General features: G+C 37.5%; 1 protein-coding gene across 1 annotated transcript; it reads right to left on the reverse strand.

Moving 5' to 3' along the window:
* Nucleotides 1-992: 992 nt before the first annotated feature.
* LOC110625502 (SH3 domain-containing protein 2) lies at nt 993-10054 on the reverse strand. Its single transcript, XM_021771118.2, has 10 exons — nt 9807-10054; nt 8860-8982; nt 8713-8782; nt 8475-8626; nt 2693-2794; nt 2180-2380; nt 2004-2066; nt 1731-1883; nt 1538-1612; nt 993-1409 (listed from the first exon to the last, which is right to left on the reverse strand). Exons 1-10 carry the CDS (start codon nt 9864-9866, stop codon nt 1293-1295), a joined length of 1116 nt encoding a protein of 371 aa, XP_021626810.1. The 5' UTR covers nt 9867-10054; the 3' UTR covers nt 993-1292.
* Nucleotides 10055-19317: the final 9263 nt, after the last annotated feature.

The raw sequence follows: 19317 nt of genomic DNA on the forward strand, positions 1-19317 counted from the left end.
GAAAATTTGAGAATTGAACTAAAACCAAAATAGCCAAGAGAATCAAAGCAATGCCAAAAGATTAATAAAGAAAATTTCCGTGGAGACTTCGCTTCTTGGTGGATAATTCCTTCGATTATGTTCGGTAAAAAGTGTTTATTATTTATTGTTTGGTAATTATTTTTTATAATAGTGTTCCTAATGTTGAGTGTTTGGCAATCGTTAGTTTATTTTTTCTAACACTTAATTTTTTTTTTTAAACTTTAATATATAATTCTATCTTATTATCAATTTTTGTTAGTCTATATACTATATTGCCAGTCTATTATTATGAATATAATAGACTGATTACTTGTAGCGTATTAAAACTAATTAATTTTAAGAATAATTTATATATTTTATCGTTGATTTATTAAGAAGATATTAATTAAGCAATAATATCTTTTATTATTATTTTATATATAACAGCTATTAATGAAAATAAAACTTTTATCTCAATTCTATTATTAACGGGTTAAAATTGAATAGATATATTTGTACACTTTTTGTTTAGTATTTTTACTTATCATATTATTAGTATTTTACTTATTAAATATCTTAACTGTAATCATGATATAATAAATATTTAAATTTAAAAAAGATATTAGTTTTACACACCTAAATTAATTAAAACCAGTATTTAAAAGTAATTTTTTTAAAAAATTTAAATATTTATTAAATCACGATTATTTTGATAAATAAAAAATATTAAAATAAAAGAGTGTAACGCCCTATGTTAGCTTTATATCATTTCTTGTAGTCCTTTAATATCAAGTGTCATCCTATTTCTAGGCCATATAACAGTCGAATGTCATTCTATGCCATAAAGCAAATTCAAGTATATTCATATCGTATACCAATTTGTTCACTTTAATTTCTTAATCCAAACCATCTAAAAACAATAATCTTGAAGCCAACAATGTCAGATTTGTAAAAACCATGGTTCCAAGGCAAATCTCACAACTAATCAAGGATGGTTGAGTACGCAGATAGCTGCTTGTAATGGGTTTCTTCAAATCATCATTCACAATATCAACAAATTTAGGTCAAAATCTTGGTCACATTCTTTCAACAAAAAGAAAAAAAAATAAAATAAAATAAAATCAACAAATAATACATTCATATATTAATAAAAACACAAGAAAATGTTGCCATGTAGACCACACGGAGGAAAGCTATGGCATTCTATTTTGTGACCATACATCCTCAACATTTGAGTATTTGCAGAGCAAATCAAGCCACACAAAACCCTCATCCAAATCCAGCAGAAAGCTCTAAAACACTTCAGCTATTTTGCTTGCTAGAACTCGTTCCCTTCTTTCTATGTATCCAAATGGAAACCAACCTGCTTTCCCTTTGCATTCTCCTTCAGCCCAGCCATTGTTTGTGACCTATAAAAATGGAATTGCAGAATTCAACCATTCTTGCACTGAATTTTATACATATAGGAGTAGGATAACACAGCTTGGGCACCACAGATGTATATCAAAAGAAGGTGTTAAGATAGAGAACTTCAAACCTTTCGAACAACAACGTAATCGCCAACTGATAAAGTCAGCTCCACATCAGATTCAGCTTGATAAGAATGCATAACCTATAGTAGAACAGCAAATATAAACATTCAACATTAAAATCAAAGGCTGCAATAAAAGACGTTTCATTTTTATATTAGCTAACTTATAGGTAATGACAGAAGGAACAAGGTTATTAACCTCCCCCAAAAAGTAACCCATGCCATCTGTTAAGCCATTATGTGATTGAGAAGCATATACACCATTTACTTCTTCATATGGAGGTGGTGGTGGCATGTTGTTCTCCACACTTGGGGCAGGAGGTGCTTCAATTCGTTGTCGTTCAGATATCATCTGATAATGGGAAGAATTGTAATTAAAAATGCATCCAGGCCAAAAACAATTAGGAAAATTGCATTGAAATTCAGCTCCAAATTATACAGAAAGCTTGGTGAAAAGACAGAAATTAAAAACCTCATTTTCAAGCTGATCAAGTATCTGAACAACTCTCTGGTGATAAGTACGTTCTGCTTCGACCTTCATATTAGAACAAAATGAGACAATGAAAAGGATCCATAATTGACCTCCATCTAATATAATATTTATAACTAAATTGAATCACTGAGGAAATTGGATATACACTGCATTACCATTGCAATAAGTCGCTGGAGAGTTAACCTCTGTTGTTGAGCTTCAACAGCAGCCATTGCTGCAGCTGCTTCTTTCCCCAATACAGCCATGTTTGACTTCAGGTCTTGCAGTTTTGATTCTGCAGCTTCTAATTTCATGGCAAGCTCAGGACTTCCGGGCATTTCTCTCACTTTTGCCTGCCGTTTGGAAACTTCAATAGCCTGTTTAGGTTTAACAGAAATGCAACTAAATCTTAGGAGAAAATCATCTTGAAAACAAATATAATTTTGTGAACAGCACTTAATCCACGTTCCACTATGCACTCAGATAGGTTTTGGATTGCAAAAAAGAGAAACTGAAAGTTCTCCAGGAGACATAAAAATCCATGTCCACCATAATTCTCTTTTTTTTTTTTTCGAGGTAAAAACTTGGACAATTTAAAGGAACATTGAACTTAATAAACAATCTCAGGAGCAATCTATAGTTCCTATGCATACAAGATGCCAAAAAATGTTACCCTTCAATTCAAATACCTGAGCTTCTGCTTCTTGTCGCATTCTGTCATAACGTTGTGCAAGATGTCGAGCATCCTCCAATGGAGCTCCCATTACCATCGCTCTTAAAGGCTCTGCAGCCTACAAATCAAAACATTTTAATGCTCTATCATGCATATTAATCCATCCATAATCAATTTAAACATAACTTATTTTCAATTTTAAATAAATAATACAAATAGAAGGGCATGTGTGTCCATAATTATTGAATTCCCAGATAAATGAAAGTATAGGTAACATATATAAAGCAAATGAGAAACAAATTTTATTTAATCCCATCTCTGCTTTTGTGATTTGAACAATTAAATATATGATTTAAAGTTGTGATTTTTAGGGGGTAGTGACATTGATCCATAAGAAGCTCCGCAAACTCTTGAAATAGCAGAAGTTAACTTCAAGAAAGCAGAAGGCAGAAGACAACTAATTGAGACAAATCTAGCTCTCAGCAAGCAAAGGCACGAGTAGAGGCTATCAGTGAGATTTCGTAAATGTAAGTCTATAACTAGCTGGTGCTGGCATGTCTGTTTGGTACATTTAAAGATTTGTCACGGTCTCATGGGATGCTTGCTACCAAAGGAAATGTTTTTCCAGTTTTTTCTTTAAAAAATCTCTGCAATAGTATCAATAATAAATAAAGATTATGATGGTTATTGGGTAATTTATGAACCTACAATTAAATGTCAATCTCACAATAATCATGAACATATAACTAAGTTATGAACTTATGATTTGCTAACAAAAAAATAATAAGAAACTATTTTGAACAGAAAGAGAAAAAGGATTCAATAAATGTATTAGGTGTCTGAATTTGTCAGTATATTGATAACTGGGTATAGAATGCACCTTGAAAGTCAGTTGGATTAACGGATTGCACTGGACTTGATAAATTATGCAGTAAATTTGGCGTAGAATATACTTTAATATGGTCTAAATCTGACCAGTTTACAGCCCTACATGAGGGATCTAACTCCATTTACATGCAAAGAAAACAAGTTTCCTGTCATACAACCCTTCATTTCTTCTCCAGTGCAACTTAAGAGAAAAACAATCATTAGCGAGTCCCTAGCATTCACTGTTACAAATTATTGATAAAAGTTTGCTAATCCCAACAGTGTTCTATACTGATCCAGCAATTTTGTAGTTTCCCCAATCCCCACTAACAAAAAAAACATTCTAGGGAGACTGAAACAGAGATGAAAAAGGAGGGGGAAGCAGAGAATTTGATAGAAAGATGCTTTATTAATTCCCCTGTTAATTGAGGTATATATATCACTTATAAGAATAAATTAATTTCTTAATTATAGCCTAATCATGTCCCAGTCATATCACACAATCATATCCCTAATTATGCACACAATCAGTACAAATCTAAGCTATTTACAGTATTTCGCTCAAGCTGGAACGCATATATCATATGCTCCAAACTTGTTACAAATATATTCGACTCGTGAACCCCCAAAGAGATTTTATGAAAATATCAGCTAGTTGATCATTTGAATTGACAAAGTTAGTAGAAATGCATTCCAACTCAATCTTTTGTCTAATAAAATAACAATCCACCTCTATAAACTTCGTCCTCTCATGAAAAAATGGATTTGATGCAATATGGAGAGCAGCTTGATTATCGCATATCAGTTTCATTTGACCAGTATCACCATATTTCAATTCCTGAAGGAGTTGCTTCAACTAAATGAGTTCGTATGTTGCCAGAGCCATAGCTCGATATTGTGCTTCTGCATTTGATCTTGCAACCACACCTTGTTTTTAACTTTTCCCGGATATAAGATTCCCTCCAATCATAATACGATATCCTAAAGTAGACCATCTATCTAGAGAAAAACCTATTCAATCTGCATCAGAATAGTCAACAATTTGTGAGTGACCCTTGTCCTCATACAATAGACTCTGTCCTGGATCTCCTTTGATATATCTAAGAATGCGAATGACTGCATCCCAGTGACTACTATATGGAGTTTAAAGAAATTGACTAACTACACTTAAAGCAAAGGAAATATCTAATCGCATGATAGTGAGATAATTAAGCTTACCAACTAATCTTCTGAATCTAGCAGGATCTTTAAGTAGCTCCCCATGTTCAGCAACAAGTTTAACATTTGGATCCATGGGAGTGTCCACATGCCTACAGTATAACACGCCTATTTCTTCCAATATATCAAAGCATATTTCCATTGAGAAATCGCAATACCTGTTTTAGATGTTTTAGACTGTGCCACTTCAATTCTCAAGAAATACTTCAATTTCCCCAGATCTTTAGTTTGGAAATGACTAAACAAATGTTGCTTAAGGTGAGAGATTCCATCATGATCATTTCCTTTGACGACAATATCAACATAGACTACAAAGTAGATGCACCTATCACCATTATGACGAAAAAATACGGAATTATCAGAATTACTTCGAGACATTCCAAACTGTTGAACTACAGTGTTGAATCGTACAAACCATACTCTTGGAGACTGTTATAGTTCATACAAAGAGCGTCGAAGACGACATACTAAGCCTGACTCCTCCTGAGCAACAAACCCTGGAGGTTGCTTAATGTAAACTTCTTCGGCGAGCTCTTCATGAAGAAAGGCATTTTTAATGTCCAGAAGGGTCCAGTGATTAATTGCAGCCAATGAGATAAGGAGGCGAACAGAAACTATTTTGAGTATTAGAGAAAAAGTATCACCGTAATCGAGCCCAAAAATCTGTATAACCTTTAGCTACAAGACGAGCTTTAAGACGATTAATTTTGCAATCAAATCCCACCTTAACTGTGTAAACCCATACTGAACAAATGTTGCTTAAGCTAAGAGATTCCATCATGATCATTTCCTGTGACGACAATATCATCAACATAGACTACCAAGTAGATGCACCTATCACCATTATGACGAAAAAATACGGAATGATCAGAATTACTTCGAGACATTCCAAACTGTTGAACTACAGTGTTGAATCGTACAAACCATACTCTTGGAGACTGTTATAGTTCATACAAAGAGCGTCGAAGACGACATACTAAGCCTGACTCCCCCTGAGCAACAAACCCTGGAGGTTGCTCCATGTAAACTTTTTTGGCGAGCTCTTCATGAAGAAAGGCATTTTTAATGTCCAGAAGGGTCCAGTGATTAATTGCAGCCAATGAGATAAGGAACCGAACAGAAACTATTTTGACTATTAGAGAAAAAGTATCACTGTAATCGAGTCCAAAAATCTGTATAACCTTTAGCTACAAGACGAGCTTTAAGGGGATTAATTTTGCAATCAAATCCCACCTTAACTGTGTAAACCCATCGACAACCAACAGTAGACTTGCCAGGTGATAAGGATACCAGTTTCCAAATTCCATTGTTATGAAGAGCAATCATTTCCTCAACCATGGCATTATACCAACCAGGATGATCCAATGCTTCTCTAACTGTCTTGAGTATAGAGACAGCAGACATAGTAGAAACAAAAGTATAATAGAAAGGTGACAGATGATGGTAACTCACAAAATTATAAATGAGATTAGGATTTTAAGAAGAGCAAATACCTTTTCAAAGAGCAAGAGGAGGAGTAGTTGTTGTTGCTGAAGGCATGACCGAAGTAGGTAATGATGAAATGGGTGAGGCTAACGTGTGTACCTATGCATTAGGAGAGACCTCAAGAGGTGGCATAGAATTGGGAGATGGACACACTTGAGACAAAGGAGAAATAAGAGTCGGAGGTATAGGTAAAACTCTAGGAACAAAGGTTGTGTGCTGGACTAGAAAAAAGGTAAGGAGAGATTTCAATAAAGGTGACATCTGCAGACACAAAATATCTGTTAATAGTAAAATCATAACATTTGTAATCTTTTTGAAGCCGTGAATAGTCAAGAAAAACACATTTAACTGATTTGAGCTGGAGTTTATCTTTGCCAGAAGTATGATCATGAACAAAACATATACATCCGAAAACACGCAGAGACAACTGGATAGAATTCTAGTTAGAAAATAAAACAGAATGAGAAATTTGATGCTGCAAAATAGAGGAAGGCATCCGGTTAATCAAGTAACAGGCAGTGAGAACAGCTTTCCCCCCAAAAATGCAACGGAACACTGCGATATAGGAGTAAGGTGCGGGCTATTTCAATCAAATGCCGATTTTTTTGTTCGGCAACTCCATTTTGTTGTGGGGTATAAGAACAAGAAATTTGGTGAGTAATACCCTGAGTAGACAAGAAATGAGTGAATGAAGAAGTCAAATATTCTCTTACATTGTCACTTCACAATATCTTAATGCAAACACCAAATTGATTATGGATTTCAGCATAAAACTTCTGAAAAATAGAAAACAACTCAGAACGATTTTTCATCAGAAAAAAACCAAATGCAACGAGAATAGTCATCAATAAAAGTAACAAAAAATTGAAATATCAGAGTTATACTAACCTGACTTAGACCCCAAATATCTGAATGAATAATGTCAAACATAGAAGTGGCCCTATTATTGACTCGCTTGAGAAAAGAAGCTCGAGTGTGCTTTCCAAGTTGAGAAGACTCAGATTTTAAAGAAAGCAAGAAAGAGAGACTATGAACCAGTTTTTGTAACTTGTTCAGACTTGGATGTCCCCAACAACTATGAATGAGTTCAGCAGAGGTGGAAGACACAAAAGCAGTTGGAGAGTTAGAAATGGAAAAATAGTACAATCCTTGTGACTCATATCCTACTCCAATCATTTTTCCAGAACTTTGATCGCACAACCACAGATTCAGCAGTAAAGATGAATGATTGAACAGTGAAGATCTTTAATCAATTTGCTAATAGAGATTGTGTTGTATAGACATTTAAGGTAAATAAAACATTAAACATTAGTCAAGGGAATAGAAGGAATGAGATATACATTACTGATCCCTTTAACTTGAGTTTGTGAACCATTAGCTAATGTGACTTTAGATGGTGTGGAAGGTAAAACAAGAATAGAGAAAAGATTGGGATTACCAGAGATATGATCAAAAGCACAAGAGTTGAGGATCCATGAACCAACAGATCCATGAACCAACGGTTCATGACTTGGTTAACTGTTGGTTAGATAAGCAAAAGAATTACCAGAATAAGCAATATTTGATTGGGCCATAGGGTTTGAATCTGAATCTGCCAAAAAAAGAGATCTGTGTCTGTGAACAGTAGATTTGAAGCTACTGTTCACAAACGACGGGAGAAGATGAGTTAGGCATGTAACCGGACCGAGTGGGCTGGAGTCGCCAGAGAACAGTTCATGCGCCGGCGGCACGTGTACCGGAGTCAGACAGCTTGGGCAGCGTGTGGAGTCGACAGAAAGATACTTATTAATTCCCTTGCCAATTGGGGTATATATACCACTTACAAGAATAAATTAACTTCCTAATTATAGCCTAATCATATCCCAATCATATCACACAATCATATCCCTAATTATGCACAGAATCACTACAAATTTAGGCTATTTATAGAAAGTATCTCAACAGAGACAAACCCAGTAAATTTATATCAAACCCTCTCCTAGTTGCAGCAAAAATTCCAATACAACAACTATTGCAGGCATGGTGAGTTTCAGCTTGCAAAATGATGGACCAAGATTCAGTTAGGAAATGTCATTTAAATGCAATAGTGCTGCGGATTCAGATCACAAACTTGTATAAAATGACATTAAAATATGTGCAAATGCTTTGCTATAGAATTGAAAACTATGAAATCTAACACAAAAGAATATATAAACTACAAACAAAAGAAAACAAAATCTTGGTCAAACCTGTGTACCAAAAGCTTTTAGTAGATTACCGCGTTCCTTCTCCATCTGAGCACGAGCACGTCCAAAATTTAGTGCAGCCTTCGATAATGTATTACCACTAGTACATGTATTTTCAGCACCATATTTCCTGCTATCCTCTGACAACTTTGTTCCTGTTGAAAAGAATAAATAAGAAAATTCCATTATTGAAATTCTCAATAGAATGCTACACGATTACATCAAAGTTTCACAAAATCACCTATCTCAACTTGTTTGGATCCAGTGACAATATATCCTTCTACACCACGAACAATGTCCCGTTGGAAATGCTGAATTGTAACATTTATCACTCTTTAAGTTTACAAATAGAACAAATAAAGGACATTGAATAGAATGACTATAAAACCTTTCCAGCACGTGTTGATATATAAAGCTTCTCAAGTTTCTGATGTTGGTGGAGTTCTGCCTCATCAGTAATAACATTGTCTGAACTTCCATATCCACCAGCCCCAAACTGTTTGAGAACAGCCTGAAGTAACACTCAAGGTAATCAAAATGCCTCCCAATTTAAGCAAAAAGCTCTAAACTAAATAAGCAAAGATTATTCATGAAACCAAGAAGACAAGGTTGTTACTTGTGCATAAAAATGAAAGCGGTATGAGACTCCTCATAAAGGGCAAATAATTGAAGAGACAAAATGCCATGGAGAATAAGATTCATGGGTCAAATTGAAACTACCCTGGAATAAAATTTATAAAAAAAAAAAAAAATCCATATTTAACAAGAACCTGAAAATATAAATAACTATTGAAACTATGAATGACATATAACAGCAAGAACTTGTACATTAGGTATGAGCAAAGAACTAGATTTATACCACAATATCACCCCGCAAACAACATATATATCCTATTATGAAAAATTAAAACCAAACCCAATTCATTTTTCAAGAGTAAAATTAGTTGAATTACGTAATCATGATTCTAAAAGATTTACGTATTGGACCATAGACAGCATATAAGACATTATTAGCAACTGGAAAACTAGGTAATTAATAAAGTCCAAAACTCAACCCATCATACATTGCAAAAAGTAACTTAAATTTTCCTAAAATCAACTCAATGCCTTATTCTTACTCTACATACCGATTAAAATCTTTCTCTTTTGTCAACATTTATATCTCTTTTAGGAGTGGCAGGGCTCTCTAAGCCTACAGAACTACACATATATGACATAAACGACCAGAAATCAGAAACTAAAGGAGAAACTAATTAAAAACCGTTAAAGACATGGAGTTGATAAACAGAAAAAAGACAAACTTGGATCTGATATTAGGGTTAGATTTAGAGGCACCTGTTGCTGCTTAGCGACCTGTTCTCGAAGCTTTGTGGCTTGTTTTCGAATTGCTTCCATTCACAGGAGATGATTCAGAGTGGTTGATTTTATCTTTTTGAGTTTGGAGGTGTAAATGAGAGAGAAGAAGAGATGAAATGTGGATTTGTTACGCACAAGAAGAAATCGCTCGGTCTTTTGGGTGTCCTTGTACAGGAGACGTCAATGCCTCTTTCAAATTACAGAAAGCAAAGGTGTTATCCTGTGGCCGTTCTCATTTTTCCGTCTCTACACTTAGCTAGCTGAGTAGCTGTGCGATATGTTACCTCTATTCTTTTTTCAATTCACTTTCCTTTTTTAAATTATAATAATATATCTCATGCCCTCCATTTAAAATAAATTTTTTTTATAAAAATTTAATTTAATTAAATTTGTTTTATAAAATTATTATTTAGAATAAATAAATTTAAAATTTTTTAATTTAAAATTTTAAATTTATTTATAAAAATTTATTTAAATTTGTTTTTGTAAAATTATTTATATTAAATAAATAGTCAATATCTAATAAAATTTAATAAATTTAAAATGAGTATAATTAAAAAAATTAATAAAAAAAGTTATATTTTTAATATATATAATAAAATAAAATAAATAAAAATTATAAAATAGAAGTATTTCTTTATGAAAAATTCTTAGCACCTGTTTTGCATCTAGAACATATGAAGATGGTTCTTTTTTTTTTATCTATTTGCTTATATTTTGATTCAGCATGGACTAACTCCATACAAATTTTTTTTTTTTTAACTATAGAGAAATTTATTATTTTATCTTTAATATATTAATTTTAAAAAATATATTAAAATATTTTTAAAATTTAAAAAATATATATTATATTTCTATTATTTTTATCTATTAAAAGTTTAAATTTCTATTTGTTAGTTCTAGTGGTAAGAAAAAATACATTAATTATTTTTTTAATTTTATAAAAATATCTATTAATTTATCATTCTGTATTTAAAATATTTTAAATTTTTTATAACACTTAATAATTAAAATTAATAAAATAATCAATCAGTAGATTTTTAAAAATTTTAAAAATATTTTAATATAATTTTTAAAATTAAAGGCTAATTAATAAATTTTTTTATATTATAGGCTAAAATTATATTTTTTTTCTAAAATATATTATTTGCAGTTTTCATATTGTTACCTCACAAGAAAATCAATTTTGATATTAATAAAATCTTTTGCAAATAAAAATTTACCATATACTATAATTGTGATAATCTTGCATTAATTGATTAAGAAATCGCAAAATATAAGTTTACTTTTATTTAATTAAATTATAAATCCTCCAATATTAGTTGCTAAAAATACTATTAAAGAAGCATATACTCTCTGATAAAGCATATTAAGAATTTGTGAAAAGGAAGAATTTATAATAAATAAACGTACTCTACGACGGAAAACATATTATATTTTTCTTTTTTTACGATTGATTTTGGCTGAGATTTGAAATTAAAAATTCTAAGTTCTGAAGAGAATTCTGGTACCAATAATATTATTTTTACTTTTATTTTCTAAATAAAAAATGTATAATTATTGATAACTATTTGAGTTTCGGAACCTCAAATCAGAGCTAAATTCATATAGGAAGGTCGGACCGTAATCTCATCAAAGTCCGTTACACGAAACCATCCATTAGCGTGTGGTCCTGACCTTGTGCAAATAGACCGAATAGAATAGGATTCAGGCCCATCATAAAGAGATTCAGCTCAACTCACTTGATGGGTTAGTAGGGCAACAAACCCTTATACATTCGGGATCGTATCTACATGATGCTGGAGAGAATTAAATGGCCGCATAACAATGGGAAAAGGCACGGTAAATCCGTACGTGTGGCTCCACATAATAATGACAGGGTGTACTAGTGCAGGATGGCGATTATGTGTCACTAAGGACAAAAAGCTCCGCGTAATAATGACAGGGTGTACCAGTGAAGGATGACGGTTTTACGTCACTAGAGGACAAAAGGGAAAAGGATAAAAAAATAAAAGAAAGATATGAGCCAATCAGACTAAGTTCACAAATACATACCTTGAGTCTACCCTCTATTGGATCTCAAGACATTAATTGGTGTCGTATGTCGAAAACGAAAGAGATCTTTTCATCACTGGAGTTCTCATCCTCACCATACCCACTGAGATCTGCATGTGCAATCACGGCGAAAACCATACCACAAACACCCCAAACGATTTGAGCTCTACTCAGGAAGGACCACAGTTCTCATTTTTCAGCCCTATCGCCCCATTGAATCAACTACTTGTGTTGTTTAACCCTTCGCCAAGCTCAATAGGGACCATGCCTCGAACCACCCTATCTGACTATGAGCTACAAAACATGATCTCCAACTCCAAAACATTGCTCATTGGCTAGGGCAGATGTTGCAACAAAGGGGACTCAGTACTCCGTTGAGCATACCACCAGTAACCGAAGGGTTCAACATTAATGAGCTCCAACCTACACTAAACCACCAAGCCCCTCAGCAAAGCAGCAGGAGGACCGTCGATAGAGACGGAGAAGCTAACAGAAGGAACGAGCCTATGGCTAAAGTGAGAGGCCGAGTAGTAAGGGAGCTTATTGAGAATGATAGGGCTGAAAGCTATTCTTCTGAGCCAGCAAAAAGGTCAGAAAGTGAAGAGTTGGAGAGAAACTACCGCCTGGAAAAAAGGCCAAGGAGAGAAGAGGTAGATATAGATCAGAAGCTGGAGAGGCTGAAGGAGCAACTGCTAGGAAAGCTGGGAGCATGAGACAACAGCAATCCCCTGCTACCAACCTCATCCCCATTCATGAGATGGGTACAGCAGGAAACCATTCCTAAAAAATTCATGGTGACGACAATGGCTGCGTATGATGGCACGGGGAACCCCCAGGAGCACGTCTTGAACTATAAGATGTTCATGGAGCTGCAGACCCACTCAGATGCTTTGATGTGTAAAGTTTTTCACACCACCCTTACTGGGCCAGCCTGAGCATGATTCAACAGCCTAGAGGCAGGGAGCATTAAAAGCTTTATAGACCTGGCCAGCGTGTTTATCAGCAGGTTCACTGTCGGGTTCCCAGTCGAAAGGAAAATGAGCTACCTAAAAACAGTTCAGCAAAGGAGGAACAAATCTCTGAGGGAATATGTGGCTAGGATCAACTTGGAGGCTCTACAAATTCCCGAGCTCAACGAAGCCAGAGCAGTAGAAGCCATATAGAAGGGTACTACCTCCCTAGAGTTTTTTGGATCGCTGTGCAGAAAGCCACCCACCACCTTGGCAGAGCTAATGAAGAGAGCAGAAAAACATATAAAGCAAGACGATGCCTTGACCACTAGCATATTTGTCAAGGAAGCAGGAGACAGAGGAAAGACTGTGGATGATAAGTGGCCAGATAGGAAGGAAAGGAGGTAGGACCGGGGGCCTGAAGCATTGAACAGACATTGGTGGGAGAGGATGTAATACCCGGCTAAATTCCGGCATCGAAATTCCAAACTTCCGACGGAAACCCCGTTGGAATCCAGAATCTCGAAGTTAAAATCTCTCTAGAAGGGTAAAACAACGTTTTCTTAAAATGATTTTAAGGATTTAAGTTAAAAAGGAAAGAAAACTGCATAACCCCCAGACTGCATGTTGTCTCCCATGTTTCTGCCTCATTCATGCTTATCCTGTCCTCCTCACTCTCTTGGTTGGTGTTCCTATATAGATTAGCGTTTAGTTAATTATTGTAACAGCCCGCTTACCGGACCATCACCGGCACTAGGATCCAGATCGGCTTAAGGCCGCCGGGACCCGTAGTAAGCCTACTGTCAACTCTGTGTACCTGATAAATCCCATACATGATCATACTTAAGCTTAAAACTGTTACTTACTCTTCTTTTTTTTTTTTCTCTTTGCTTGACTATCTTTTCTTTCTGTATAACTTCCACTAAGCCTGGACTATGCATGCTCTGTCTGTATGCACTCGAAGAGTGATACCTGCTATGGTACCATACAGTGACTACAGAATAGAAAGACTACCATGCACCAAGCTTAGCTCATCATCATCACAACATTATCTCAATCATATATAACATAAAAGGATCATGTGCAAAGGGATAACAAGCACTAGGGCCAAGCACAATTCTATAACTCACTCTATAACTTACTATTACATCATTTCTATACATTACATAAACTCTGTACTGTACATCATTATCATGTCCACTATTCACTATACTATTCCATATGCCTTTTACCCTTGCTATCTCTTTCTCTTTCTCTTCTCTGAGGCCCTGAAAAATGGGGTTAGGGAGAGGGATGAGCTGCTAAAGCCCAGTGAGCGGAATATATAAACAAGTCACATTTAAAACATGCTATCATATGATGCATCACTGCACAAACATTTCACATCTCGGATTGGACATGATCCCAAAACTCCCTCTGTCAGCGCCCGGCCCCCAAAGGAGCTCACACAGGTCTTTCACTAACTACTCATGGTGCCCGACCCTATAAGGGCTCTCACAGGACTCATCCAAGGTAAATGCCCGGCCCCAAAGGAGCTCACACAGGACATACAATAATGACAGACTTATGGGCTATTGAGATCGCCTCGGTCCAATCCACATATACAAGTAATAATGCAATGCATCAACTTGGTGCATAACTAATGCAAAGCATCCTACATAAACATGGCATTAATGATGCATGAATCATGCTAAAACAGTTCTTAACTTTTAAACTAAAGTTCTGTTCCACTCACCTCTGTCAACTGCTGAGCAGTCTCTGTAACTCTAACTCTGTGGGCCTCCTTGGTCTCTCGGGTCCGTACCTACACAGGTGGACTCAAATGAGGACCAAACTTACTTAAACATAACTCCTACTATCTCCCCAAAGCCCCTCTAAAACATCATAGGCATGCATGGAAAAATGGGCAAAAGAAGGCTGGACTGGGCACTTTCGGCGGCTGGTTCGGCGGCCGAAACCTCCCTCCAGAGACGAAACTCATGCATGTTCGGCGGCACCTTCGGCGGCCGAAAGTCTCATCCAGAGACAAAACTCATGCACTTTCGGCGGCCGAACTCCCTCTTTCGGCGGCCGAAAGCCCCTTTCTCACCCAAAAGCCTAGCTTTCGGGGGCAAGGTTTGGCAGCCGAAACTGCCTCCACAAGGGGTTCGGCGGCCGAACCTTGCTTCGGCGGCCGAACCTGGATTCTCCAGAAAGGCAGAATCCGAGCACAACTCATGCTCTCAGCCTCCAAACTCCTATCAAACACCCAGAACATGCATACCAACACTTCTCAACTAACATATAACATAACTCATGCATATAGAGGCCTAAAAACTAGTTCAAGCCCCAAAAACAACAACAAAACGCATATAAGCAACATATGCTCAAACTCATGCTTATACCCCAAAACATGCCATAAACCTCTCCAAAACTTCTAAAACTTGCTTTAAACATAAGGGGAGGTGAGGATCCATGCTTACCTCTTAAAGAACTAGAGGATTGATGATCCAAGCTTGGAGATAGAAGAAAACTCACTCAAACTCTCCAAGTGCTCAACTTTGCTTCCTTTTGCTCAAATCTCTAAAACAAAGCTCAAATCAAGTTAAAACATGCAAGATTTGAGGAAAACATGAGAAATCACACCAAGGAGAGCTTGAACCTACCTTTGACCCAAAAACAGAGTGTTTAACACTCAAGTCTCGGGCAAAGGGGCTTTTGTAGTGGCCAACCGACTCTTCCTTCGGCGGCCTAACGTGCATGCGAAACCATGCAACTTTCGGCGGCCGAACTTCACCTTCGGCGGCCGAACCTGGCTTTTGTCCCCTTGGCCTTTTCATTTCAAAACTCAATTTCTTAACTCAAAACATGCAAACATGATAAAAACACTTAAAAACATCTTAAAAACCTTTCTTATACCCGTAGGGCAAGCTCCGACATCCTCGAATCCCGACTTCCAACGGAAAATCCGCCGGAACGTAGGAATTCCGATACCGGGGTCTAGCCGGGTATTACATTCTCCCCCCCTTAAGAACATTCGTCCCCGAATGTTCCTCTCTAACTCAAAACAGAGTAAAAACATAACATAAAGCACATAAAGAACAAAAGAAGCTAACACTAACCTCAAAAGAGATGGGGGTACTGTTGGAGCATAGACTCCCGTGTCTCCCAGGTGCACTCTTCGATGTTATGGTGGTTCCAGAGGACTTTCACCATCGGGATCTCCTTGTTCCTTAGCTTTCTGATCTGAGTGTCAATGATCCGCACTGGTTGTTCTACATACGTGAGATCACCTAGGATCTCCACATCTGGTTCGCTGAGAACCTTACTCGGATCTGACACAAACTTCCTTAGCATCGAAACATGGAAGACTGGATGGATCCTTTCCATAGACATAGGCAAATCAAGCTTATACGACACATTGCCGACCTTCTGCAAAATCTCAAAAGGTCCAATGTACCGCGGAGCCAGCTTACCTTTCCTCCCAAAACGAACCACCCCTTTCATTGGAGACACCTTCAACAAGATCAGATCCCCCTCCTCAAACTCTATGTGCTTTCTGCGAACATCTGCATAGCTCTTCTGCCGACTAACAGCAGTCTTGAGCCTCTCTCTAATGATGGGCACCACCCTGTTCGTGATCTCTACTATCTCAGGCCCTGCTAGGGACCGTTCTCCAACCTCTTCCCAACAAACTGGTGACCTGCACTTCCTCCCATACAGAGCTTCATATGGGGCCATCCCTATGCTAGCATGATGGCTATTGTTGTAGGCAAACTCCACTAAGGGTAGATGCTGCCTCCAAGATCCGCCAAAATCTAGCACACACATTCGAAGCATATCTTCTATGGTCTGGATGGTCCTCTCTGACTGTCCGTCAGTCTGTGGATGGAAAGCAGTGCTGAAGTCTAATCTTGTGCCCATAGCCTCTTGCAGACTTCGCCAAAACCTGGAGGTAAACTGGGGTCCTCTGTCAGACACTATAGAAACAGGAGTCCCATGTAACCTCACAACTTCCTCAACATATACCTGCGCTAGCTTGTCCACAGAGTAGCCACTCCTGACAGGAATGAAGTGAGCAGATTTAGTCAGTCTATCCACAATCACCCATATGGAGTCTAGTCTGCTGGACGTCGCCGGTAACCCCACTACAAAATCCATGGCTATATTCTCCCATTTCCATTCTGGAATCGGCAGTGGGTTAAGCATTCCAGCCGGCTTCTGATGCTCTAGCTTCACCCTTTGACATATCTCGCAGGCTGACACAAACTGTGCCACTTCTCTCTTCATTGCTGGCCACCAATACACTCTCTTCAGATCTTGATACATCTTGGTGGCTCCAGGGTGAATGCTATATCTCGCATTATGAGCTTCCCTCATAATGTCTCCTTTCAAACTGATGTCGTCTGGTACACATAGTCTATGCCCGTAACGGAGAATCCCTTGGTTGTCGAATCTGAACTCTTCGCTCTTGCCTGACTGAACAGTCCTGGCAATCTTGATCAACTCTGGATCCTCATGTTGTTTCTGAGCCACCTGCTCCAGAAACACGGGTGTAACTTTCATCTGTGCAATCAAAGCACCTGTACCAGTTAACTCTAACTGTAGCCCTTACTCAACTAACCTGTAGAAGTCCTTCACCACCGGCCTCCTTTCTGCTGTAATGTGGGATAAACTGCCTAATGATTTCCGGCTCAAGGCATCGGCTACAACATTTGCCTTTCCCGGATGATACTGGATCTTGCAATCATAATCACTAAGCAATTCCACCCACCGTCTCTGCCTCAAATTTAACTCCCTCTGACTCAGGATGTGCTGTAGGCTCTTATGATCTGTAAAGATCTCACATTTCACCCCATAGAGGTAATGCCTCCACATCTTGAGTGCAAAGATAACAGCTGCCATCTCAAGATCGTGTGTTGGATAGTTCAGCTCGTGCTTCTTCAGCTGTCTAGAAGCATAAGCTATTACTCTGTCATTCTGCATTAACACACAACCTAATCCCACTCGGGACGCATCACAGAACACTGTGAAGTCTTCATCACTAGTAGGCAGAGCTAACACCGGTGCTGAAGTTAATCTTCTCTTTAACTCTTCAAAGCTCTCTTCACATGGGTCAGACCATGTGAATCTCTGGTTCTTTCTGGTTAATCTGGTCATAGGAGCCGCTATCTTAGAGAAGTCCTGAACGAACCTCCTGTAGTAGCCTGCCAAACCCAAGAAACTCTTGACCTCTGTCACTGTGGTGGGTCTAGGCCAATTGGCTACAGCTTCTATCTTCTTGGGGTCCACTGCTATACCTTGATCTGACACTACATGCCCCAAGAATGAAATGCTCCTTAGCCAGAACTCACACTTGGAGAACTTGGCATATAAACCATGCTCTCTCAAGGTCTGCAGGACTATCCTCAGATGATGGGCATGCTCCTCTGCATTCCTGGAATACACTAAGATATCATCTATGAAGACAATAACAAAGTGATCCAGGTACTCTCTGAAAACTCGGTTCATGAGATCCATGAATGCTGCAGGGGCGTTAGTCAACCCGAACGGCATCACTAAGAACTCATAATGCCCATATCTGGTCCTGAAAGCTGTCTTAGGTACATCCTCTTCCCTGATTCTCAGCTGATGATAGCCCGATCTCAGATCTATCTTAGAAAAACAACCTGCTCCTGCTAGCTGGTCGAATAGATCATCGATCCTGGGTAGAGGATACTTATTCTTGGTAGTGACTTTGTTCAACTGCCTGTAGTCGATACAAAGTCTAAGGGATCCATCCTTTTTCTTGACAAACAACACTGGAGCACCCCAGGGTGAGGTACTTGGACGGATGAAACCCTTATCTACCAACTCCTGTAGCTGCTCTTTCAACTCTTTCAGCTCTGCTGGTGCCATCCTGTAGGGAGGAATAGAGATCGGTCTGGTACCAGGCACTAACTCTATCTCGAACTCTATTTCCCTATCAGGTGGTAGTCCTGGAAGCTCATCTGGAAACACATCTGGGAACTCTCTGACTACGGGCACTGAACTGGGGTCCCTAACCTGACTGTCTAGCTCTCTCACATGTGCTAGATATCCCTGACATCCCCTCCTGAGCAACCTACGAGCCTGTAGGGCTGATATTAGACCTCTAGGCGTGCCCCTCCTGTCTGTTAGTGTATATGCCCTAGGCCATTATCTTGGACCTTTTTGTATGTCATTTTGGTTATTAATAAAAGAGGTTTTTATCATTATTATTTGTTTGCATGTTACATAATAATGATTATCATCCCTGGTTACTTATTATTATGTTGATAATAATAAAATATAACTAGTATGATTATTGATTGATAATCATGAGATGATTATGTATATGTTGATATAAATCAATAATCATAAATACTTGTTAGAGAACAAAGTATTGGATGGACCCGCATTGAGATCACTACATGGGTCATTGTCATAAGTGAATCTCAAAGTAGTTATGTCTTAATCCTTTGACTTGAGATTGTCATAGTTTCCAA

Source organism: Manihot esculenta, chromosome 11, assembly GCF_001659605.2.
Source record: "Manihot esculenta cultivar AM560-2 chromosome 11, M.esculenta_v8, whole genome shotgun sequence".
NCBI lineage: Eukaryota > Viridiplantae > Streptophyta > Magnoliopsida > Malpighiales > Euphorbiaceae > Manihot > Manihot esculenta.